This window comes from Ochotona princeps, chromosome 17 (genome assembly GCF_030435755.1).
Source record: "Ochotona princeps isolate mOchPri1 chromosome 17, mOchPri1.hap1, whole genome shotgun sequence".
Classification (NCBI taxonomy): domain Eukaryota; kingdom Metazoa; phylum Chordata; class Mammalia; order Lagomorpha; family Ochotonidae; genus Ochotona; species Ochotona princeps.
Window position 1 is genome coordinate 2,890,868 of NC_080848.1, and position 23,634 is coordinate 2,914,501.

General features: G+C 53.5%; 1 protein-coding gene across 1 annotated transcript; it reads left to right on the plus strand.

Moving 5' to 3' along the window:
• The first annotated feature begins 2,474 nt into the window (after nt 1–2,474).
• Nucleotides 2,475–23,297, plus strand: ST6GALNAC1 (ST6 N-acetylgalactosaminide alpha-2,6-sialyltransferase 1). The gene is made up of 9 exons (XM_058676565.1): nt 2,475–2,894; nt 20,006–20,672; nt 21,201–21,369; nt 21,462–21,633; nt 21,729–21,867; nt 22,063–22,166; nt 22,332–22,421; nt 22,514–22,613; nt 22,861–23,297. The coding sequence occupies exons 1-9, from the start codon at nt 2,746–2,748 to the stop codon at nt 23,050–23,052; spliced, it is 1,782 nt and encodes a 593-aa protein (XP_058532548.1). The 5' UTR covers nt 2,475–2,745; the 3' UTR covers nt 23,053–23,297.
• The last annotated feature ends 337 nt before the right edge of the window (nt 23,298–23,634 follow it).

The window sequence follows — 23,634 nt, forward strand, 5'->3', positions numbered from 1 at the left end:
TTTGCTTGCAGCCACTTGTGCCACAACCTCCAGCGAGTTCCAGGTCTGGGTTCTTATGTTAGATTTCCACCGTAGCCTCCAAAACCCCAGCTCCTGGCTCACCACTCTCCACCTCCTGTGATACTGTGCTGAGGCTGCACTGTTGTCTCTGCAACCTTCCTCCCACTTCTGATTGGAGCAGGTCCCAGGATTAGGGAGACACCAGGTGTCCTATATAGTTAGGTTGTTGGTGGTGCTGATCTTGTTGGAACCTGTTGGCTGTTAGGTCTGGGTGCCACACGGACCTATTTTGACCCGTACGATGCCACAGTTGGTATTATTTTCCTGTGGGACCAGTGCAATCCACTGAGCTCAGTGAGTGCTCATGAGCTCAGCACATGCGCAGTTCACTGTTGTCCCCTGCAGTCCTAAAGCTATTGCCACAGTGTACAAAATGGCGCCTGACATACCACTACTAGAGTTCTTGATCTGCTGGCCATCAGATCTGAGGGCTACCCAGACCTGTCTTGGGTGGAACCTGTAGAATGCCACGTTGCTGCAGTTCACTGAGTCAGAAATAAGTTCACCCCCAACTCAGCTCATGCTCAGTCCTTTCCCTTGCCTTTGCCTCCTTATGCAAAATGGTGCCCAATTCGGCTCTAGGGGGCTGACTGGGCTGTGAAATCCACCCTGTTCTCACACTGTCCATCTGGGATCTCTGCTCTGTCTCTGCTCCTGGTCAAATCAAACGGACCAGCTGACGGACAGTTCTTTGTCTGGGTTTACCTCCCAAGCTCCCAGTGAAAGTCCCTTCCCACCTGGTTGCTGGTGGAGTTCTGGCTGCTGGTGGAGTTCAGATCTCCATTAGCTGAATGCCGCTGGAGTATCAGTCATCGCAACACCACATTGTGGTGTCCGCTGCTTTCCTGTGTCAGTCAGTCTCCAGCTACTCCTCTGCTGCTGTTCTGTCCTTTCCTATTTCCTGGAATATGTCCTGTCTGCTTCATCCTGATTAAATGTTTTCTGTACGTTTAAACGTGTCCTTAGCCTATTCCGCCATCTTGATTCTCTTCTCTGTATATCTGACTTTGTAATAAAAATAAATAAATCTTTTAAAAAAATAAATCTTTAAAAACACAAAGGAATTGAGCTGTTTGCCAGCAACAGAACTGTCCGTTTTCTGTTTGGTTCCCAGTTCTGCCCTGGCACATGCTGCAAACAGCAACATCAGGCTGGGAGTTGTGGGACCAGCAAACTAGAATTCCAGGTGGTTCTGCCCCCATGCCAGCTGCCCTCAGTCACTGCCACGTTTGGCCTGTCCTCAGTCTGGTGCAAGGTACAGGCTGTTCACTGCAGCTCCGTTGTTGATTCCGGGAGCTGCCCACCCAGGGTGAGAGCTGGAGTGTTCCTACAACCCCGGGCCTTCTTCCCAAGAGAAGGAGAAGCTCCTGGCAGTCCAAAGCCGTGCCAGCGTCCGCCCAGCACCGCAGACCGCTCCCGGGATGGAGCGATCCACCTGCACTAGGGCTGAGGGTGTAACACTGAAGCTGAAGGGCATGCCAGGGCCAAGAGTCATGACTTGACCAGAACCTACTTGGAAAGCACTTGTGGAGTGAATCTGAGCGCATGTAGTGGATTAAGCACAGTGAGAGAGGCTGATGAGGTTGTGCAGTTCCAGGAGGCTGCCAGCCACACCCAGGATTAGTGTCCGAGTTTGAAACCGAGGTGTGCATGTATGTTGGGGTACAGCGTGCTCAGCCCCCGCTGCCACGCCAGCATCCTGAAGTGCCTGCTGGAGCGTGTGGTGTGGCTGCTCAGAGCACTGCCTTATGCTTGCTGTCGGGGGAGGGTCGGTAGTTTGAGCTTTTACCCCTGCAGGCATAAAAGCAGCAGCTGTGCCCTGGAGTGAGCTGTGAGCCAGGCTCCCAGAGGAGCCACATCCTGTCCTGCCCAGTAGCCCCCTCTCCAGCACAGCTGCTTGGTGCACCAACTGCCGTGTACACACCTGCCGTGGGTTATGGCGGGGCCCCTCAGAGCTGGGGCAGGTGTCTGCAGCTGCCTCAGCTCCCTGTCAGATGCTTCTCCTAGGAAGGACATGGAGGTGTGTGTGTGGGGGGGAGATTCTATTCCTGTCAAGCTAGGCGGAGTGCTGCCGTGGGGAGACAGGAGGGTGCTCTCTGGCCCCCCGGGGCCTCTGACTCCTGAGCTGGCAGCAGGCGGTGGTCCCCAAGTGAGAAACTGAGGGGCACTTCAGCACCTCCCCCCTTGCACCTGCTGCCCACGGGACACGGTGTCCGCTGAGAAGGTGGTGGCAGAGCTGCGTTGCAGAACTAGATGCAAGAGGACAGGTACGATCCCGTGAACCCACAGGTGCAGTTCTGTCTGTTGTGTCATTTAAGGAGGCGGTGGCCTCTGCCTGTCCAAGGGTGCCCACCTGCCCCGCCCCGGGAGGTGGTGTAAAACAAGGTATGTGTGTGTATGTGTGCGCGCATACCTCATCGAGTTCCCCATTCAGAAATTGGCCTGTGGAACAAAAGAGGGTGAACTTGTTTGAACAAAAGGAGTTTCTCTTCCTCCAAGCCACGCCAGCCCCTGTGCCTTCATAAGCGGCCGAGGCGGGCCCTCGTCTCCCTGGCAAAGACCAATAGATTTGGTACTTGGCAGAGCAGCGTGCTACTAAGCGCCAGGTGCCCGCCCGGGCAGGCAGGCTACCTGAGGACTATCTGCTGTGCCCATCGAGCCCCAGGCCATACAGAAATTGCCTGCATGGTCCTCGCCAGCACCACCATGCTGTCCTGTGTGTGGAAGCTCGGGCGCCCAGGCCCGGGACTCCGGTGGCCCCTGGCCTTGGCCGTGCTCATCTTCTTCCTCTTGTACTTGTCCTTTCTGAAGGAACCCAGCACAAAGCCTTCCAGGTAAGAGCCCTGAGGAGCCCCAGGGTGACTGCCAGTGCCTGTCTGTCCAGGTCAGTGTATTGTCCAGAACCGCCGGGCAGGGAGGGCACAGGCAGGACGAGGGGTTGGAGGGTGAAGATGGAGGCGGCTCAGGGCCCCTGGGGCTCAGGAGGACGTGAGTCTGATGGGCTGGGTATTCAGAAGCCCAGGGAGAGGAGCTGTGCTGTTTCCCACTTGGGCATGGTTCTTGTGCCCTGAGCCAATGGCTTGCCCATGCACCCTGCTTCTGTTGGGGCCCTGTGTACCGGTTATTTTCTCCATGAGGGTACTCAGTAACATGGCCAGGGGGCACTCATCCCACTGAAGGAGGAAGCCCCAACTCTGGGCTCCAACTTTATCCTTAAAAACAAACAAACAAACAACTTTCTTCACCAGCTTTCTTAGAAAATATACTTATGTATAATAGTGAGAGACTCTTTTCTTCCCAAATTCCATTTTTTAAAAACAAAGAATGTTGTGCTACTCCTGTTAAAAATCTCGTGGAGTTGAAAAGTACAGAAGAGGGTCCAGCACAATGGCCCAAGTGGCTAATCCTTGTCTTGAACCTGCCAGGATCCCATATGGTCACTGTCTCATGTCCCGACTGCTCTGCTTCCCATCCAGCTCCCTGCTTGTGGCCTGGGAAAGCAGTTGATCACGGCCCAAAGCCTTGGGACCCTGCACCCACGTGGGAGACCTGGAAGAAGCTCCTGGCTTCATATTGGCTTGGCTCCGGCTATTCTGACCACTTGGGGAGTGAATCAGTGGACAGAAGAATTTTCTCTGTATCTCTCCTTCTCTCTGTAAATCTAACTTTCCAATAAAAATAAATAAATACTTTTAAAAAAACAGTAACTTGAAAAAATAAAAAGATTATTTATTTTAAAGATTGATTTTTATCAGAAAGTGAGATATACTGAGAGGAGGCGAGACAGAGAGGAAGATCTTGCGTCTGATGATTCATTCCCCAAGCGGCTGCAATGGCTGGAGCTGAGCTGATCCAAAGCTAGGAACCAGGATCTTCTTCCCGGTCTCCTATGCAGGTGCAGGGTCCCAAGCCTTTGGGCCGTCCTCGACTGCTTTCCCAGGCCACAGGCAGGGAGCTGGATGGGAAGTGGAGCTGCCGGGATTGGAACCAGCATCCATATGGAATGCTGGCAAATGCAAGGGAAGGATTATCCAGTTGAGCCATCATACTGTCTCCGGGCCCTGTTTTAAATAGGAAGATCTACAGGACCAAGGGTGAGTCAGTCCCAGGTTGTCTTACTGTGAGACCCAAAAGTCGGAGTTCACAGCATGGTGTTCTGCTGTGTGAGCTGGTTATCTCGGTGATCCCCAAGCTGCATTGAGTGTACAGCTCGCGGAGGCTGGCGGCTGTGTTCATCACAGGCTTCTCCTGAATCGCACATGCGGCTCTGCTCCTCAGTGAGACATCTGCCTCGTACGGTTACCTACCTAACCAATCCTCTTTGCTGGAACTTGGGATCCATGTTGGGCCGCTACCTATGTCACATCTACTTTTATACCTTCATGTACGTGGGTTTCTTTTCTTTTTAAGATTTTTGTCAATGATCCTTTTTTTTTTTTTTTTTTTTTTAAGATTTATCTATTTCTCTGAAAGCTGGAACTACAGGGAGGAAGGTAAATTTGGAGATATTTACTCTCCTACATAGCCCCAAGTGTCAGGCTAAAGCCAGGAGTCCAGAACTCCATCCAGGGCTCCCCCATAGGTGACAGGTGCCCACACACTCGGGGTATCTTCTCCTGCTTTCCCTGGAACATTCGCAGGGAGCTGGATGGAAAATGAACAGCTGGAACTTGGAGCAGTACCCATCAGGGTTGGCAGCATCAAGAGCAACCCTTTAATGTTTAACCCACTGCACAACCAGGCCAGGCCCTGTAGGCAGATTTCTCAAAGGAGAATTGTGATGCACGTGTTTGATTTATATATTGATGTCAATTGTTCTTTCCAAAGGTCACACCTGGATATCACAGTACTTTATGGTCTGATGAGCTGATTAGTCAATGTTTAGTTCTCTCTTTAATGTCTTGGACCACGTCTTCTTCTTTTTAAAAAAGATTTGCTTATTTGTTGGAAATTCAGAATTACAGCGCTTCTTGCTCCCCACAGATGGGAGGTAGCAATCCCTCTCCCATTCCATTCTTCCTGAACATGGCCCACGTTCCACCTTCTGAGTAAATCTTACCAGTTTCTTAAGAAGACAGAGGTCTTCCCTCTGCAGCTCCCCTTCCAGTGGCCACGGGAGCATCACCCGGGTCTCCTCCGTGGGTGCTGGGGCCCAGACACTCAGGTCTTCTCCCACGGCTTTTTCCAGCCGAGAAGCAGGGAGCTGGGTCCGAAGTGGAGCCGCTGGGACAGGACCTGGCGCCCAGAGGGATGCTGGTGCCAAGGCGGCAGCTTAAGCACTCACACTACAGTGCGGGCTCCGGAGTGTCGCCTGGGGTTATTCATCACTTGCATTTTCCCATGAATGATCTAGTCCCATGTCTTCACACATTCTTAGCTTGTTTTTCTTTTTTCTTGTTTTCAGGTGTTTTTGTGTATTAGGGATATTAACCCTTTCCAATCATACCTCAACATTTTCTTTGGCTGATACTTGTCATGCAACTTCTGTCATATACAAGTTTTCTGTTGTTGTCTTTATCTGATTTTTTTTTTTTTTTTTGAGAGACAAAGCAACAGAGAGAGAAGGAAAAGACAGATCTTCCATTTGCTGGTTTAGTCCCCCACATGGCTACAGCAGCCCGTGCTGAGCCAAGGTGAAGCCAGGATCCAGGAACTGCATCCTTGTCTCCCCTGTGAGTGGCAGGGACTCAACGTTTGGGCCATCCTCTACTGGCTTCCCAGGTGCACTGGCAGGGAGCTGGATGAGAAGCGAAGCAGCCAGGACTCACACTGGTACTCTAACATGGGCTGCTGGCACTGCAAGTGGCAGCTTAATAGGCTACACTGTGGTGCCATCCACTCAGAAGTAACTTCTAGGTTGTAAAAATCAGTCCATTGGGCCCAGTGCAGCAGCCTAGCAGCTAAAGTCCTCGCCTTGCACACAACAGGATCCTGTATGTGTGCCAGTTCTAATCCCTGCAGCCCCACTTCCCATCCAGCTCCTTGCTTGTGGCCTGGGAAAGCAGTCGAGGACAACCCAAAGCCTTGGGACCCTAAACCCATATGAGAGACCTGGAAGAAGCCCCAGGCTTCTGGCTTCGGATCAGCCCTGGCCATTGTGGCCGTTTGGAATGAATCAACAGATGGAAGATCTTCCTCTCTGTCTCTCCTCCTCTCTGTATATTTGACCTTCCAATAAAAATAAACAAATCTTTTTAAAAAATCCATTTTTCCATTTATGATGATTTATCTTGGTGCAATTTTTAGGAAGGATGGTCACATTCCAAAGTTATATAAATTTCTGTACTTTCGTCCTTGAAATTCCAAAAATTCATGCATTAAAATGTGCATTTTTCTATTTGTCAGAACCCTTTTGATTGCCATGAACACAAACCCAGCTCAGCAGGACTTAGGAGAGAAGCATAAAGGATGGCAGGTGGCGGGGCTCCTAGGGAGAGGCATGGCCTTTGCAACAACTGCCCAAGATCTTCTTCAAAAGCATCACATGGGAGGCCCGAGACAGGTGGATGCAGTTCCTCCCACCCGGGAACAGTGGAGCACCTGTGTAGCTGGGGTTAGCTGCTTCCACTGTGTCACACGGGCCGGGTTGCAAGAGGGTCAGCCATAATAACAGTGGGTTAAGCTGTTGCGTGCAACACCAGCATCCCACAGGCACCAGCTCCAGTCCCTTCTATTTTTCCAACGCAGCTCCCTGCTAATGTGCCTGTGAAGGCAGTGGAGGATGGCCCAAGTCCTCGGGCCCTCACCACCCTTCTGGGAGATCCAGAAGGCGTTCCAGGTTTCTGCCTGGCCCAGTCCCAGCTGTTGTGGTCATGTAGAGTGAGCCAGAACATGGAAGACCTCTCTCTCTCTTTAACCCCTGCTTTCCCTTTGTCTGTAATTCTGGCTTTTTTTTTTAGATTTCTTTGTTTTTATTACAAAGTCAGATATACAGAGAGGAAGAGAGTCAGAGAGGAAGATCTTCCATCCGATGATTCACTCCCCAAGTGACCGCAATGGCCGGTGCTATGCCGATCCAAAGCCAGGAGCCAGGAACTTCCTCCAGGTCTCCCACGCGGGTGCAGAATCCCAAAGCATTGTGCCGTCCTCAGCTGCTTTCCCAGGCCACAGGCAGAGAGCTGGATGGGAAGTGGAGCAGCTGGGATTAGAACCTGGGCCCATATGGGATCCTGGTGCATTCAAGGCGAGGACTTTAGCCGCTAGGCCACGCCGCTGGGCCCAATTCTGGCTTTTCTAAAAACAAAGACTAAAGCTGGGGAGACCCAGTGCGACCCGAGGGACCGGGCAGGTGGTGGCAGCGGCAGCATTTGCACAACGCCCTGGGCAGAGTGACACTTTCTAAAGCAGGAACATGGCAAACTAAGGAAAACAGCTTGAGCAGTGACCTGGAAACAGGCAGCTGGGGTGTGTGCAACGCTGTGAAACTGAGTTCACCGCCATCAATCCGGCTCTCACAGAGCCAGTTCAGTCATTGTGGCTCACGTCTTGCAGATAGCTGCTGTTCCTATTGTCACTCCTTTTAAAAGTTCCTGTTTATTTGAAAGGCCGAGTTAGAGAGAGAGAAGACCAAAGCCATCACCCATGCATTGGTCCATGTCCCAAGCGGCTGCATTGGCTGGGCTGGGCCAAAGCCAGGAGCCAAGTACTCCATCACCATCAATCCCTCACAGATACAGCAAGCGCCAAAGGACTGTGCATGCCCAAGCAAACACCGCGGATCCAACCTCTCACCCTATCCCCCTTCACGTCCTCACCTCTATGTTATCACAACCCCCATATCACGACACGCCTGCTTTTTTTATTATTATTAATTACATTGCATTATGTGACACAGTTTCACAGGCTCTGGGATTCCCCCAACCTGTACCCGTACCCTCCTCCCATGGTGGATTCCTCCACCTTGTTGTTGTATTACATTTCAAATTCAGTCAAGATTCTTTCATTGCAAGCGCATACCAAGCATAGAGTCCAGCACCTTACTGTCCAGGTAAATTCAACAGTTTCTTGGGGAGACCATCTCTGGTCTGAAGGCAGAGCTGGCAGAATATCATCCTGATCAATTTAAAGCCACAACATAACATCAACGACAATTTACAACATTATGGAATTAATTGACATGGTATTGAGTAACCAATATGTTAAAAAAATGCAAGTTCTTTTTTTTTTTAAAGATTTATTTATTTTATTACAGTCAGATATACAGAGAGAAGGAGAGACAGACAGGAAGATCTTCCATCCAATGATTCACTCCCCAAGTGAGCCGCAACGGGCCGGTGCTGTGCCGATCCGAAGCCGGAAACCAGGAACCTCTTCCAGGTCTCCCACACGGGTGCAGGGTCCCAAAGCATTGGGCCGTCCTCGACTGCTTTCCCAGGCCACAAGCAGGGAGCTGGATGGGAAGTGGAGCAGCCGGGATTAGAACCGGTGCCCGTCTGGGATCCCGGGGCGTTCAAGGCGATGACTTTAGCCGCTAGGCCACGCTGCCGGGCCTAAAAATGCAAGTTCTTAACTATATCCTGTGACTGCTTCATTGACATTTCAATTTTAGTTTATATACAACCGGCTTCTAGACACCTTAAAATGGCTATAGGATACTATTCAGCTGTCTCGTGTCTATTTTCATTTTAGTATTTAGCAGTTTATAGTGTTGAAGCATAATTTTGCTGAACTTGGCAGATTTTAGAATAGTCTAAACTGGCTTATAACTCTAACAAGGCATATGTCAACAGTTGAGGTGCAGAACAGTTTTAGGAGGGGTGTGCAGAGAAGTCTTCAATACCTTAGTGAGGAGTAACTAATCTTTGTGTCCTACCTAGTAAGGAATATGTGAGTCCATGCTGACCGTTTCCTGTCTGGTTCTAAGCTTTCCTTGTTCTCTGTCTATCTATTCTAGTGTGTGTGTGTGTGCGTGTGTGTGTGTGTGTGTGTTTGGGATGGGGGGTGCTCCGGAGAGACCCTGATGGTCATTGCAAGAGAGGGTAGAGATCCAAACACACCTGTTTCTTATCGGACTAGGATTTTCCTGTGGCTGAGCATGGTCATATTTGAATCCATATCCTCAGTACCTTGAACCTGGCCCGGCCAGAGTGCAAGTACTTGTTTTTGTTTTAAGATTTATTTATTTTTATTGCAAAGTCAGATATACAGAGAGGAGAGACAGAGAGGAAGATCTTCTGTCTGATGATTCACTCCCCAAGTGACCGCAACGGCCGGTGCTGCGCCGATCCAAAGCCGGGAACCAGGAATCTCTTCCAGGTCTCCCACATGGGTGCAGAATCCCAAAGCATTGTGCCGTCCTCAGCTGCTTTCCCAGGCCACAAGCAGGGAGCTGGATGGGAAGTGGAGCAGCTGGGATTAGAACCTGGGTCCATATGGGATCCTGGTGCGTTCAAGGTGAGGACTTTAGCCGCTAGGCCACGCCGCCGGGCCCAGAGTGCAGATACTTGTAAATAATCATTGAAGAAGGCATTTGTGGTCTTAAAGAACCCATGAAAAAACGTAAACTTGGTAGCTGGCTACAACGTTAGAGTAAGAGTCATAAAACTTATGCAATTGGTTCTCTCAGTAGATGCTGGGATCCCACGAGGCAGAAAGGGATGGGGGGGGGGGTGGATCAGAGGATAATGCGGAAGCCCTGGCAATGGTTTAGGGTGGAGGTAGTGAGGTCCCTGGCCGGCAGCGTCAGCTGGGGCAGCAGGACTTGGCAGCTAGCCAAGGGAGGAGCAGCGAGGAAGAGTTTAAGGACAGGCCTGTGACTTGCAGCCTGAATTAACAAGCCTTCTATCAAGTCAGTGTAAAACGAACGCAAGTGTCTCAATCCTGGCACTTGTTTCTTGATGCCGGCCTCTGGTTTGCCAGCCCCTGCCACCCGCTGAGTTGGCACAGTTGGCTGTATGTTGTGGCAGGGCCCTGTGTGTTGTTCAGAGTGAGCCAGCCCAAGAATTCTGCTTCTCACTTCCTGTTCTGGGCTCCCAGAAGTACAACTCAAGTTTACATAGCATCCAGATCTCGCGATGAGCAAGTGTCCTCTCTGACCCCCTCTGTCCCTCCCCCAGCACGACATCGAGGGCTCCAGGACAGCAGGACCTGGGGACTGCTGCGGGAAGGAGGGTGGAGCAGCCCTCAGCCCTGAAGAGCCGGGAACTCTGTCCTCCCCACCCTGCCTCCCTCCTCCTCTCACCCAGCTCCCCAGCAGAGTAAACCTTGCAGCCGAGGGGCAATGGTGGGGTGGCCAAGCCCTCTGTTTGCCTAATATCACCAAATCTTGGCCATGGAACGGACTCTGACCACTGTGGTTGCGGGGAAGAAGTGGCAACAGTGGCACTGCACGGGGCACAGAGAAGGGAGAGGTGCCCGCTCACATGCCCTCAAGGAGATGGAGTTATAGGAAACTGTTGCCTTCCTATATGGGAATGACGCTTCTGTGTTTTCTGTAACAGGTACACACTGCTTTTATCGAGAGGCATTTAATTCACTGGAAATTCATTTCTGAGACAGGGGAAGTCTACCAGTGTAGGTGTCTCCTGTTGGCTGAAGAGACCAAAGTCATGGCACCCAAGGCCCAGGGCCCCCACCCCACCCAGAACCAACCTACTGTCCAAACATGCACAGCAGTTATGTCTGATGAGTCCTGAGTTTCTGGTTCTTTCTGCGTCCGAAAGAGCTGATAGACAGATAAGGATTTATTTCATTTTTATTTAAAAGAGTTAAAGAGAGAAGAGAGACACAGAGACAGAAAGAGATCTTCCATCTGCTCTCTACTCCCCAAACGGCCGCAATGGCCAGAGCTGGGCCAATCCAGTTCTGGGAGCCAGCAGCTTCTTCCAGGCCTCCCACGTGGGTGCAGGGACCTAAGCACTTGGGCCATCCTCAGCTGCTTTCCCAGGCCATAGGCAGGGAGCTAAAGCAGAAGTTGAGCAGCCAAGACTACAACCGGTGCCCATATGGGATGCTGGTACTGCAGGTGGAAGCTTATCTTGCTACACCATGACGCTAGCCCCAAGAAGGCTTACAGCTTGATTCCATTTCCCTTAAGCTTTCTGAGGTGTCTTGGTCTGTGTAGTCACGTTGTGGTTCCCGGTCAGCACTCTCTCGTCACTGTCACCCACTGGACCCGGACTCCCTGCCATCATCCACCGACCTCGGCCCCTTTGTCTCCAGTCCCCGCAGCTTGGCGCCGACAGGCCACTTCGTCACTCCCCTGTGGGACAAAGGTCGCTTCGACCTTTCTCTCTCAGACCATTCCCGACAAGGTGGCTCATTTAGTTTTCAGCTCTCCTCTTGAGTAGCCTGTTGTCATGAGGGTAACATGCACACTTCTTTTGTCAAACAGTTGGGTGAGTGTGGCCTCCTGCTCCGGGTTCTTTCACCCCTCCAGCTGTCACCCTTCGGTCCTTATCACATCCTTTCCAAATAACATGGTGCTGTGTCGCAGGTTCCCAAGTTCTCCACATGCGGTCGTTAAGTACTGGAAAGAAAATATTATTTGCCCACAGCTTTTATTAGATTGTGCTCCAGGGGTGTTACTGCGTGTCATAAAGGGTTAGAAAGCGATCCAAGCTGACCCGCCTTGCATTCGCACAGGCTGGCAGCTCCAGGTACTGTGGCTTGTAAAATCCTCGTATGTGGAGCCAGGCAGTAAGCCACCCAGTTCATGGGTGAGGGAAGAGAGAGTCAAGGACTTCTTTGTCTTGCCAAGGGCTAATGCGGGACAGGTCTGGGCAACCTCCGTTCTGGCAGCACCAAAAGCGCAGATGTCCCTCAGTCTCCCGTGCAATATGGTTCATCACTTGGATATGGAGTCCGGGAGGTTACGCCATGGGCAGGTGACAACCACAGTCCAGGTGGCTGTCTGCGTGTCCCCTCGCCCCGTGCCCTGGCTCCGGGGGTGCGGACAGTCCCTTCCTCATGTCATCAGGAAGCACAGCTGGGACTGGGAAACCTTTCTCCTGCCAAGGACCACAAGGGATTTGCTGTGTCAATTCACAGGCCAGACAAAACGAGCCACTTTATTTTATTTTTTTTTTAAAGATTTATTCATTTTTTATTACAGCCAGATATACACAGAGGAGGAGAGACAGAGAGGAAGATCTTCCGTCCGATGATCCACTCCCCAAGTGAGCCGCAACGGGCCGATGCGCGCCGATCCAAAGCCGGGAACCTGGAACCTCTTCCGGGTCTCCCACGCGGGTGCAGTGTCCCAAGGCATTGGGCCGTCCTCGACTGCTTTCCCAGGCCACAAGCAGGGAGCTGGATGGGAAGTGGAGCTGCCGGGATTAGAACCGGCGCCCATATGGGATCCCGGGGCTTTCAAGGCGAGGACTTTAGCCGCTAGGCCACGCCGCTGGGCCCAAAACGAGCCACTTTAAAAAAACCCAGCTTGCTGTGGATGTACTGAGTTTGCAGTTCTACCTGTGGTGCCCTGGGAAGGGCCAGCCAGAGTGATTCCATGGGCCAGTCCTCGCTCTCCAAGCCCCGGTGATTTCATGGGACGGTCCTTGCTGCCCCAGTCCCTCTCAGTGCCCTATCCTGAGCTTACTGAATGCTGTCGTCTGCCGTAGGATGATGCCCAAGAGTGAAGGGCAAAGGGCAGCTCCTGCCCCACCCCACTGCCCTCCCTCCCAGCAGAAGACTCAGAGTGCGGGCAGAAGTACAGCGTAGGGGAAGGACAGAAATGCACTTTTCCTCCATTGAAGGGGGTCATCTCAATCAACACCAGAATGTTCTGGAATGTTACAGAATGTTCCAGATGTCTGTCTTTCAGGGGGGTGGGCTCTGGGTGCAGGAGCTAGCCACTGGATTAGGACATGAAGCAATGCCCTCATTTTTCTTTTGAATATTTTCTGTCTCTATTTAGCTACTTCCCATTTTTTTTTAATTGGAAAGTCAGATTTAGAAAAAGAAAAAAGACCTTCTGTCCACTGATTCACTCCCCAAGTAGCCGCAACAGCCAGAACTAAGCCGATCCGAAGTCAGGAGCCAGGAGCTTCTTCCTGGTCTCCCACGCAGGTGCAGGGTCCCAAGGCTTTGGCTGTCCTCGATTGTTTTCCCAGGCCACAAGCAGGGAGCTGGATGGGAAATGGAGCAGCTGGGATATGAACCAGGGCCCATATGGGATCCTGGCACATGCAAGGTGAGGACTTTAGCCAGGATCTTCTTCAGGGTCTTTGATGCGAGTACAGGATCCTAAGGCTTTGGGCCATCCTCCAATGCTTTCCCAGGCTACATGCAGGGAGCTAGATGGAAAGTGGAGCAGCTGAGACTCAAGCCAGCACCCATAGGGGTTGCTGGTCCTGTGAGCAGTGACCTTAACTGCTATGCCACAGCACCAGCCTCTTGCTCCCCTTAAGGAGGAGCTGGGGACAGCAGAAGTGGAGTTGGGAAGAGGAAGGCAGGCCCTGACCACTCAGGCAGAGATAAAGCCAGAGAGGGCATGGCCAAGATGACTGAGGAGGATTCCAGGTCAGAGCCCAGCACTTAGGGGTGTGACCAGGCACACAGAACATGGTGGGCAGGTACAACTGACCAGGACCTTGACCACAGCATGGGGAAGTGCACATGCTGATTGCTCAGGGCACTACAGGAGTCTCCAGAGCTTTCTGCTCTTCCCCGGAAAACCACTGTTGTCCCATCTGCGTTAGCGGGCAGTCCCCTGCACTGGCTTGGCCACCCGCCTTCGGCAGCCCTGTCTTCTCCCCAGGCTTGTATTCCGCTCTCTTGCCAGCAGCTGCTGCAAGCATATATAAACGTTGAGACTTCTTTTCTTTTTAAAAAGGTTTTTAAAATATTTGTCTATGTGCTAGACAAATTTGCAAAGAAATAGAGAGAGAGAGAGAGAGAGAGAGAGAGAGAGAGAGAGAGAGAGCTTCTATCAACTGGTTCACTCACCAGATAGCCATGACAGCCAGCGTCAGAAGAGGCCAAAGCCAGGAACCAGGAGCTCCGTCTGAGTTCCCCCACGAGGGGCAGGGGCCAGCTGCCACTGCTTTGGCAGCTCATAGCAGGGAGCTGAATCAGAAGTAGGGCCCTGGGACATGAACAGGTGCCCATGTGGGATCCCGGTGTCACAGGCGGCAGCGTGACGCACTATGCTGCAGTGCCGGCCCCTCTACCTCTTTTCTTCCAGGTCTCCCTGGATAATCTGTACCCACAACCATAGAGGGAGGAGATTGCCAGATAATCAATTATTATTATTATTATCAGTAATTGTTATTTATTACTTTCATTGAATACAGCTGCATGACTCCTGTTAGGATAAATTTATTTTTAATTGCAACATATTTTTTTGCATCCCAAAGTAGATGGGAAATATGCAATTAAATTAAATTGCATTGTAATCCGATGGGACCCCTGAGTGATGGGCCTGAAGCTGTGGAGAAGAGAGGGCCTTAGCAAAGAAAAGCCTTCGCTTACCCCCAACCCCAACCCAGCCCCTGTGCATGAGGTCAAGACCACTCAGGGTCTGAACCAGATGGACTGGGGCCACCTAGGCTATGGACTCAATTCAACCCCCCCCCCCCAGGACATGCCACGTGTAAAACTCAGGAAATGCTCGTGAGTTCCCTGGCACCCACAGGTGAATTTAATGATGAGGAATTAAGTGGAACCTCATGGCATCACTTGGCCACCAGCTGGGTCATTGCTGCAACTTCTTATAAAACTCCCAGGAGTGAATCACCAATCCATTGCAGCCTTCACAGACAGAACAGCCTTCCTGGGAGTCCCCTGGCTGATCTGGCCTTCAAATGGGGTCCAGGGAGGAGCACTCCTGCAGGGCCTAGGCGATCGCTCAGCTGCCCGGGTTGGTCTGGCTGTGATTATGGGAAAGACCAGCCTGTGGTACATTGTCCTTACGGGTGCTGGGTAGTGTCTATCTGCCCCCATGAAGCTGTCCTCCCCCCAGTGGACACAGTGAGGCCCAGATTTGAGTCAGGCCCCTGCATCAGGAGGGAGCTACGAGAAGTGTATTTCCCCTGATGGTGAAAAGTGGGGAGCTAAGAGGTCCAGCAAGCTCTGGAGCAGGTCTCACAGCTGCCCACCTCCAGCCCCACATGGGCTCAAATGGGGAGGAAGCTAGGGGTGGGGCAGAGAGTAAGAGGAAGAGAAAAAACAGTCCTGGGATGGCCTTGCAGCAAAGTGGTTTGAGCCTCCTCCATAAAGCCAGCAGCCTGTATCTGAGTGCTGGTTCCCATCCTGGCTGCTCCACTTCCAATCCCACTCCCTGCTCATGTGCTGGAAAGTCAGTGAAAGGTGACCTGAGTGTCTGGGCCCTGCTGCCCATGTGGGACTCCAGAATGGAGCTCCTGGCTCCTGGCTTCAGCCAGGCACAGACCTGGTTGTTGCAGCCATTTGGGGAGTGAACCAGTGGATAAAAGTGCACATTCATTCCTGTATGCTGCTCTGCCTTTCAAACAGGTAAGAAACAGGTAGGAGACGTCTCTATGCGAGGCCAAGGTGTTAGCATCCTGTCACTGTAGCTCACAATTTTAGAAGATCAAGTACAACACTGGGGCTGGCCTCTGGAGCAGGGGGTGGTAGATGGGAGGGTGGGCAGAGGACAGCTCCCACAGTGAGCAGCTGGACCCAGCTGGCCACGCCCCTCCCATGGGCCCTCTCACAAGACTTACCTCCCACACATCATAACTGGGTTGCACTCCCACCCCCTCGGCACCACCAGCTGATAACTTTGGGACATCAAATCATGATGCAAGGAGTTACGCACCTGTGCGTGCTCTCCGGTTGGGGATGGAAAGGACGGCTGGGGAGGGAAGAAGCAAGGATACCACCTGCCAGCCTTTGCTCCAAAAAGTTGGGTCTTCATTAAGGGTCATGGTCAAGCAGAGAGTGCTCCTGGGGTAAAAGGGCATTGGCCAGAAGGCAAGGGTTGGAAGGATTCGCACAGGTAAATTGTCCCCTCCACACGCTGTCATAAGGTGCGCCCCTACTTCTGCAGTGAATGAGCGCCCCGTCACTCCAACCTCCAGCGAAAACTACTGTGCACCCCACAGGTCCAAGGTCTCAGCCTGAATCCACAGGCCCAGAATGCTGCACAGCAGAGACGCTCGGTCAACATGTGCCCTTTTGTGGGGACTGAGTACATCTGGTCCTGGGTCACTGTGGTTCAAGTCCATTTCCACCCTGGGCTCTGACGTCCCGTTCCAAAGCTCTGACTTAACGTGGCCCTGTGATGGGGTGACAGTCAGCAGTCTGTCTCCTCAGAGGAGCAGGTGACGCAGGGATGAGTCGGCATCGCCCTGAACAAACACGGCCCCTGGAATGTGACGCAGAGAGCACCTTGTGCGGTTTTAGCACTGACAGACACTCCCTCGGAGCCAGAGCTTAGGTCAAGCTGCCCGTCCCTGCAGCGTCCCTTCCTGTAAAGCTGTCCCCAGAGCCTCTGGTGGCATTTTTCTGCAGGTTACCTCTCCTCTCCTTCGCGGCACTGCAGGGGGATGGATGGACTTAGCTCGTGTCAGAGGCCCCAGGGGAGTTACAAGGCCGCTCACGGAGATGAAGTCAGTATTTGCTGAGTACAGAAATGAATGAGTCGGGGCAGGGGTGAGAAAGCCAAGGCAGCAGCAGATGTGGGGCTGGGCGGGTCCACTGGGATCCAGGGAGGATGCCGGACCTCCTTGTGTGGGCGTGGGAGGGGAAGGGGAAGAGGGGACGTTTCCGTGCACCAAACCTGCCCTGGGCCATGTGGCAAGCCAGTGCTCCCCGAAGGGCTTGCGCAGCCACGAGAGGTGGCAGCCTGCTCCGCTGAGATCCGAGAGGGTGACAGGTTTTAATCTCACTGGCTGTGGGCCACGCGTGGTGTGTTCTGTCTTGTTTCCTGCGTGTGACGTCAGCAAGCTAGGCACACACAGCTGAGAACAGAATGGCGCTCAGGGCCAGTGTGGCTGAGGGGTCTGGGGAGGCCTGCAGCTCCCGGGGCATCCCACCACCCTGATTTCCCACCCCCATCCACAACACACATAGGGAAGTCCCCTTAGAGAAGCAGAACACAGTGGGACTGTAGCACAGCAAGTTCAACATCCCACAGAAGTCCCAGTTCCAGTCCCGGCTGCTCCACTTCCGACCCAGCTCCCTCCTAATGCAGTGGGAAAGCAGCAGAGGGCAGCCCAAGTGCTTGGGACCCTGTATCCATACGGGAGATCTGGATGAAGCTGTTGGCTCCTGGCTTCAGCCTGGCCCAGCCATTTGGGGAGTGAACCAGTGGATGGAAGATCTCACTGACATTCTGTCTTGCAAACAAATCAGGTTAATCTTTAAAATAAAGGAGGAAAACAAAATAGATACAATCTCTGTAGCCAAAAAGCCTTGAGGCCAGAAAGAACCTATCTTGTACCGCTGGAAGAACATTCTAGAAGGAAGTTAGATGGGTTCCCCCCATGACCACAACCTTCCCGCCACACCTGTCTCTCCCCACTGAACATACTCTCTCTGTTTTTAAATTTTATTTTTGACGATGGTTGCATAGTTGATTAGGGTGGGAAGTGTTGAAGTTTAGGGAAAGTGAGTGAGACCATTGTTTTCAAATCTTTTTCTCCTTCCTGTGTCTAGGGGAAGGCGGAGATGGGGAGATAAGGGGAGAAGCTGCACCCAGCCTCCCAACTGCTTGGTACCCTGGGATGGCCACCACAGGTCATCCCAGGGTCCTCGATATGGAACATACCCTGAGGAGAACGCTCTCATTTTAAATTTATTTTTTTTAAAGATTTATTTATTGTGTTTGAAAGGCAGAATTATAGAGAGAAGAAAAGAGAGAGAATCCTCCATCCACTGGTTCACTCCCTAAAAGGCCGCTGATCTGAAGCCTGGAGCCAGGAGCCAGCAGCTTCTTCTGGGTCTCCCAGATGGGTGCAGGGGCCAAGGACTTGGGCCGTCCTCTGCTGCTTTCCCAAGCCGTAAGCAGGGAGCTGGATGGGAAACAGAGCAGCTGGGACATGAATCAGTCAGTGCTCATATGAGATGCTCACAGTGCAGACAGAGGCCTAGCCTGGTATGCCATGACACTGGCCCCTTAACATTCTCTACTGGCTCGCCCCAAGCAAGGGGGCTGGTGCTCAATTCTGAACTCATTAGTTCACATGCAATGTGCATCGTAATGGGCCCTGCCCACTGCTGGAGACCACCTCAGTCCACTCCACAGCTGCCTTACAGGGGATCCTCCTCCGGGGAGCCTTCCTCACTGCGTGGGCAGCCCAGCTTCCCACCACTACTCCAAGCTCCTGCCACCCCAGGTAGGCTGTCCTGCCAGTGCCTGGCCAAAGCCCCTTGGCTGTTGTCCCCAGCTAGCACTAGTGGAGGCCAGGGGTTCTGGACTCATTCTGGTTAAGGGTTTGTTTGTTTTCAGCCAGCCTGTGAGTGTGCGTCACCCAGCCGGACCAGGGTCATGATGGTGCTTATAGTAAACCTTTGAGGCGGGTCTTTGGGGGATTAAGATTGCCAACTTCCCACTTCCCTGTAAAGGGAGTCACCCAACTGGATGACCTGGGCAGCCATAACAACAAGTGTTGCCCAATTCTAGAACAGCTAGTCCAGTGAGATCTTGAAAAAAGAAAAAAAGGAGAGAAAGAAAGGAAAGAAAGAAAAAAAGTCCATGGCACCTATAGGTGCTGAGAGGTGCCTGATTCACCAAGGTCATTGTTTCAGATGCAGTTGGTGAGAGGGCGGGGAAGACCGGGAGGAACGGGGTGGGAGGGTGGGCTTGGTCCTACCCAGGAAGCATTTCAGCTCTGGTCAAGGCCTCCAGGCCCAGCACTCCACCCCCAGGGCTGCCTGAGCCCTGCTGGCCAAGGTCCATGCCCAGAAGTGATGCCTCCGGGTGAAGGGTAACTGTGGGAACAGATAGGCCCCATCCCTCCACCTACTTTGAAGCCTGCCTAAGCATGGGCATATATCCTAGCCAGAATTTCCTTTGTTTGTTTTTTAAGATTTATTTATTTTGATTGGAAAGGCAAATCAGGTTCACAGAGGGAAGGAGGGACAGAGAGAAAGATCTTCCATCTGCTGATTCATTCTCCAAATGACCACCACGGCCAGAACTGAGCCAATCCGAAGGCAGGAGCTTCTTCCTGGTCTCCCTCACAGGCACAGGGTCCCAAGGTTTTGGGCTGTCCTCCACTGCTTTCCCAGGCCACCAACAGAAAGCTGAATGGGAAGTGGAGCAGCCAGGACATGAACCGGTGCCCATATGGGATCCTGGCGCTTATGAGATGAGGATTTAGCCATTGAGCCATTGCCCCGGGCCCAGCTTTTCTTTTGTAAAGGTTTAATTTCACATATTTAAAAGAATGGCATAGACATAGGGAGAGATGGAAAGCTCTTCCACCCACTGGTTCGCTCTCCAAATGGCCACAACAGTTGGAGGCTGGGCCAGGCCAAAGTCAGGAGCTTGGTACTCCATCCAGGTCTCCCGTGTGGGTGACAGGGGCCCAAGTGTCTGGGCCATCAACCATTGCTTTGCCTGGCATAGGTGCAGCAAGCTGGATCAAAGATGGAGCAGCTGGGGCTGGAACAGGCACTGTGATACAGGATGCTGGCGTTAAAGGCTGTGGCTTAACCCACTGCACCTCCACTCTAGCCCCTAGTTAGGTTTCATGTTTCAATTCAGTTGTACATATTTGAAAGGCAGAGACAGAGAGTTCTCACCTGCTCATCTCTTCTCCAAATGCTTGTAATGGCCAGAGGCTGGACCAGGCCTACCACAGGAGCCTGGTCCATCTGGTGCTCCCACAGTGGGGACACAGAGCCGTCACCACCATCCTCCCCCACACCCCACAAAGGATTTGCAGTAACAGGTTTCTGAATCGGAAGTGGAGCCAGAATGCCAAGCAGGCACAGCAGACTGGCATGTGGGTGTCCCAAGGGGTACCTCAGTGGGCACTGTCCCAACACCTGCTATGCTTCTGCAACCTTCATCAGAGGTCGTCTCTGTCCCCAGGTATCAATACCAACAGGACATTAAAGAGAGGGCTCCGGAGTTTCTAGAAAATGCCATGGTACAGTCACCCACCAGACTCCGAGTACAGATGGTACCAGTGGACAATGCCACAGACACACAGCACATGGCTGGAGACAGTGTGAGGACAGAGGCTGTCACAGCATCCCCACAGAAATGGGGCCCTGGGCCCAGCCCAGTGGATACCACAGAAGCCAAGAGCCAGGAGAAAGAGAAAAGTAAGAAGGATGCCCTGTCGCCACGAAGTCAGGACTTGGCCTCCAACAGAACAGAGGCTGCGCCACACAGGGGTCAGGACATGGAGATGGTCAAGGGGGACGGGGACCCCAGGCAACAGTCCACAACCTCCAGGCCAGGCCCAGTGAAGTCCCAGGGCAGACCAGGAACCACAGCCAAGAGACTCGCACCAGCAAGTCAGGGCAAACCAGCCGGTGTGGCCACTGCAGTGCCAGCCAAGACAGAAAAGAATGGAAGGCCCATGGCCGCTGTGGCCCCCAAGGAGAAGAAGGCCCCTGTGACCCCAGCCCCCAGCTCTTCCCGGGGCCCCAGCACCCAGAGAAGCCCAGAGCTGAAGGCTGCCAACTTCAAGTCCGAGCCTCAGTGGGAGTTTGAGGAAAAATACAGTATGGACGTGGGGGGTCTCAAGACGGTGAGTTTCAACCGTGAACTTGTCCCCCACACGTCCCACCAGAGGCAGCCCAGCCCAGCCCTGTGGGCCTGCCTGGGATGGGGGATGGAGGGCTGGCTGTCAGTGGGGTGAGCTGAACCACCCACTCTGCAACCCCTGAACCCCAGCCCCTGGCAGTGACTCACCAAAAGCAAACCAACCCTGGTACTGGCCCGAACCCCCTAGAAAGCTTTGCGCTCCCTGCAAAGTCAGCCCCACTTTACTTCCTGCTAGGGAAGCAAGCTGAAGCTGGGCATGGGCACCCCCGCAGCCCCTCTCACCTGGTCCTCCCCATGCATGGGCAACGGGGAATGTCCAGACCACCTCACACTCATACTCCTCATACTCCCTGGGCGCACCTGCCCCTGGAGACCACAGCACGCCCCCGGGCTAAGGAGGACACAGAGGTGACAGGGCTCAGTGTGGTACCAGCTGAGAAACCCAAACCGTGCCCACTGTGCCCAGCCCAGCCCCGGCCTCTGGAGCCTGACCTAGCCCTCCTGCCTGCAGACCTGCCCTGACTCAATTAAGGTGAAAGCTTCCAAGTCGCCATGGCTGCAAAGTCTCTTCCTGCCCAACCTCACCCTCTTCCTGGACTCCCGGCACTTCAACCAGAGCGAGTGGGAGCGCTTGGAGCACTTCGGCCCGCCCTTTGGCTTCATGGAGCTCAACCACTCCTGTGAGTGTGCCCGGGCAAGGGTGGAGGGCAGGGCCGCCAGACCCTGGAGAAATGACAGGTGACCCTCCCATCCCTGTCCCTCCCCCCCACAGTGGTGCAGAAAGTGGTGACTCGCTTCCCCCCAGTGCTCCAACAGCAGCTGCTCCTGGCCAACAAGCCCTCCGGGAGCGCCCCATGCATCACATGTGCTGTGGTGGGCAATGGGGGCATCCTGAACAACTCGCGGATGGGCCAGGAAATTGACAGCCATGACTACGTGTTCCGGTGAGGCCCCACCTTCTCCCTCACCTCCTCCTGTGGGTCCCTCCTCCGTACGCGCCTCACCCCTGCATGGCCTATGCGAGTTGGTCTTTCTACAGACTGAGTGGGGCTGTCATCCAAGGCTACGAACAGGACGTGGGGACGCACACCTCATTCTACGGCTTCACGGCCTTCTCCTTGACCCAATCCCTCCTCATCCTGGGCGGACGGGGTTTCCGGAACGTGCCTGTGGGGAAGGTGAGCACAGGGCACCTGCATAGGGGTCTCGCTGAAGTGCGGCCAGGGCAGACTCCACTCATGCCCCAGGGTCTGACAGCTGAGGCGGGGAACAGCAGCTGCTCTGAGAAGAGCAGGTAGGGACTTTGATGGGGCTGCCTAGCCTGGAGACCCCAGGATGACACCTTCAGACCACACACCACCCCTGGTCCTTAGGACATCCGCTACCTGCACTTCCTGGAAGGCACACGGGACTTTGAATGGCTGGAAGCTCTGCTGCAAAATCGGACCCTGGACAGAAAGAACCTTTCCTGGTTCAGGTATCCACCACCCTGCACCCCCCGCCCAGGTCCCCAGCTCAGGCAGTGCATGAGCAATGGTCAAGGGCTGGATGGGTGGCGGTAGGGGCAGACAGCCTGAGTGACCTCCCGAGGTGGCCATGCCCATGGGCCTGACTGAGCCTGGATGACCCACTCCGGACACAGACGCAGGCCCCAGGAGGCTTTCAAGGGAGCCTTGCAACTGGACAAATACCTGCTGCTGCACCCAGACTTTCTGCGGTACATGAAGAACAGGTGAGAGTGGGTAGAGCAGATGGAGGGGCCAAGGCTTCGTGTCCGGTCCCTGCCAATGGACAGCTGAGTATGGGGATGGATGCCCATCACAGGTTCCTGAGGTCTAAGACCTTGGACACCGCCCACTGGAGAATATACCGCCCCACCACGGGGGCCCTGCTGCTGCTTACTGCCCTGCACCTCTGTGACAAGGTACGGCCCCGCCCAGGGAGCAGGTGTAAGCAGGAAAGGGGTACTGGGTTACCCCAGGCCTGCTGTTAATGGGACGATGGCTGGGTTGGGTGCTCGCCTCTGGCACAACAGTGCAAGCGCCATGGGGACCTGCTCCCCAGACGCCTAAGGGGGTGGAGCCAGAGCCAGGATGGGGGGTCCCCCACCCACAGACTCAGCCCCAGGGGCAGTGTCTGCAGGCCACTTCCAACGTCAACTGTCCACACAGGTGAGTGCCTATGGTTTCATCACAGAGGGACACGAGCGCTTCTCCGAACACTACTATGACAAGACCTGGAAGAAACTTGTTTTCTACATAAACCACGACTTCATGTTGGAGAGGGAGGTCTGGAAACGGCTCCACAATGAAGGCATCATCCGGCTCTTCCAGCGCCCCGACAAGGTCAAAGCCAAGAGCTGATGGGGGCCTGCAGCGGCCTCTCCCCTGTCCTCTGCCAGCCCATGCCCCCGGGCATGGCGGGGCAGCAGGCAGGGGGAGGAGCCTCGAGAGCCGAGTGCCCATCTCCTCTGGACACTCCTGTGACTGACAGGAATGGAATGGCCGGGGAAGTTGTTGGAGCTTGTGTGGAGACCAGGGGGGTTTTACTACATGGGATGAAGCGGAGCCTGTGACCCGAATGTCAGCTGTCTGGAAGCTCCATAGCACACAGGGACACGCGGGCTTGGTCTGAATTCCATATCTCCTTGACAGCTATGATGTCTCAAAGGCATAACTTTATTCCACAGGGCAATGAGTGGCTGATTCTACAAGGGTCTGCACTCTCCTTTGTCTTAGAGCTCCCTGACAACTAACTCTGTGTTGTAGAAAAACCCATCACTAACATGGATTAAATTATCCACAGAAACACAAATAAACTTTGTACAACAGAGCTGCCACCAATGCGCCCCCACGGCTAGCACTGGCTTTGCACCTGCCAGCACACTCATTTCAGCGTTTCCAGCCGCGTGTCTGTCCTCTGGATTCTCTGACTGGCTCCTTTCA

What these genes read in the sequence shown, in the direction of transcription:
- ST6GALNAC1 (XM_058676565.1), top strand. Translation starts at nt 2,746, where the DNA reads ATGGTCCTCGCCAGCACCACCATGCTGTCCTGTGTGTGGAAGCTCGGG. An exon ending in AGCCATGACTACGTGTTCCG is followed by an intron (nt 21,634 to 21,728) that starts GTGAGGCCCCAC and finishes GTCTTTCTACAG; the next exon opens with ACTGAGTGGGGCTGTCATCC. An exon ending in GGAACGTGCCTGTGGGGAAG is followed by an intron (nt 21,868 to 22,062) that starts GTGAGCACAGGG and finishes CCTGGTCCTTAG; the next exon opens with GACATCCGCTACCTGCACTT.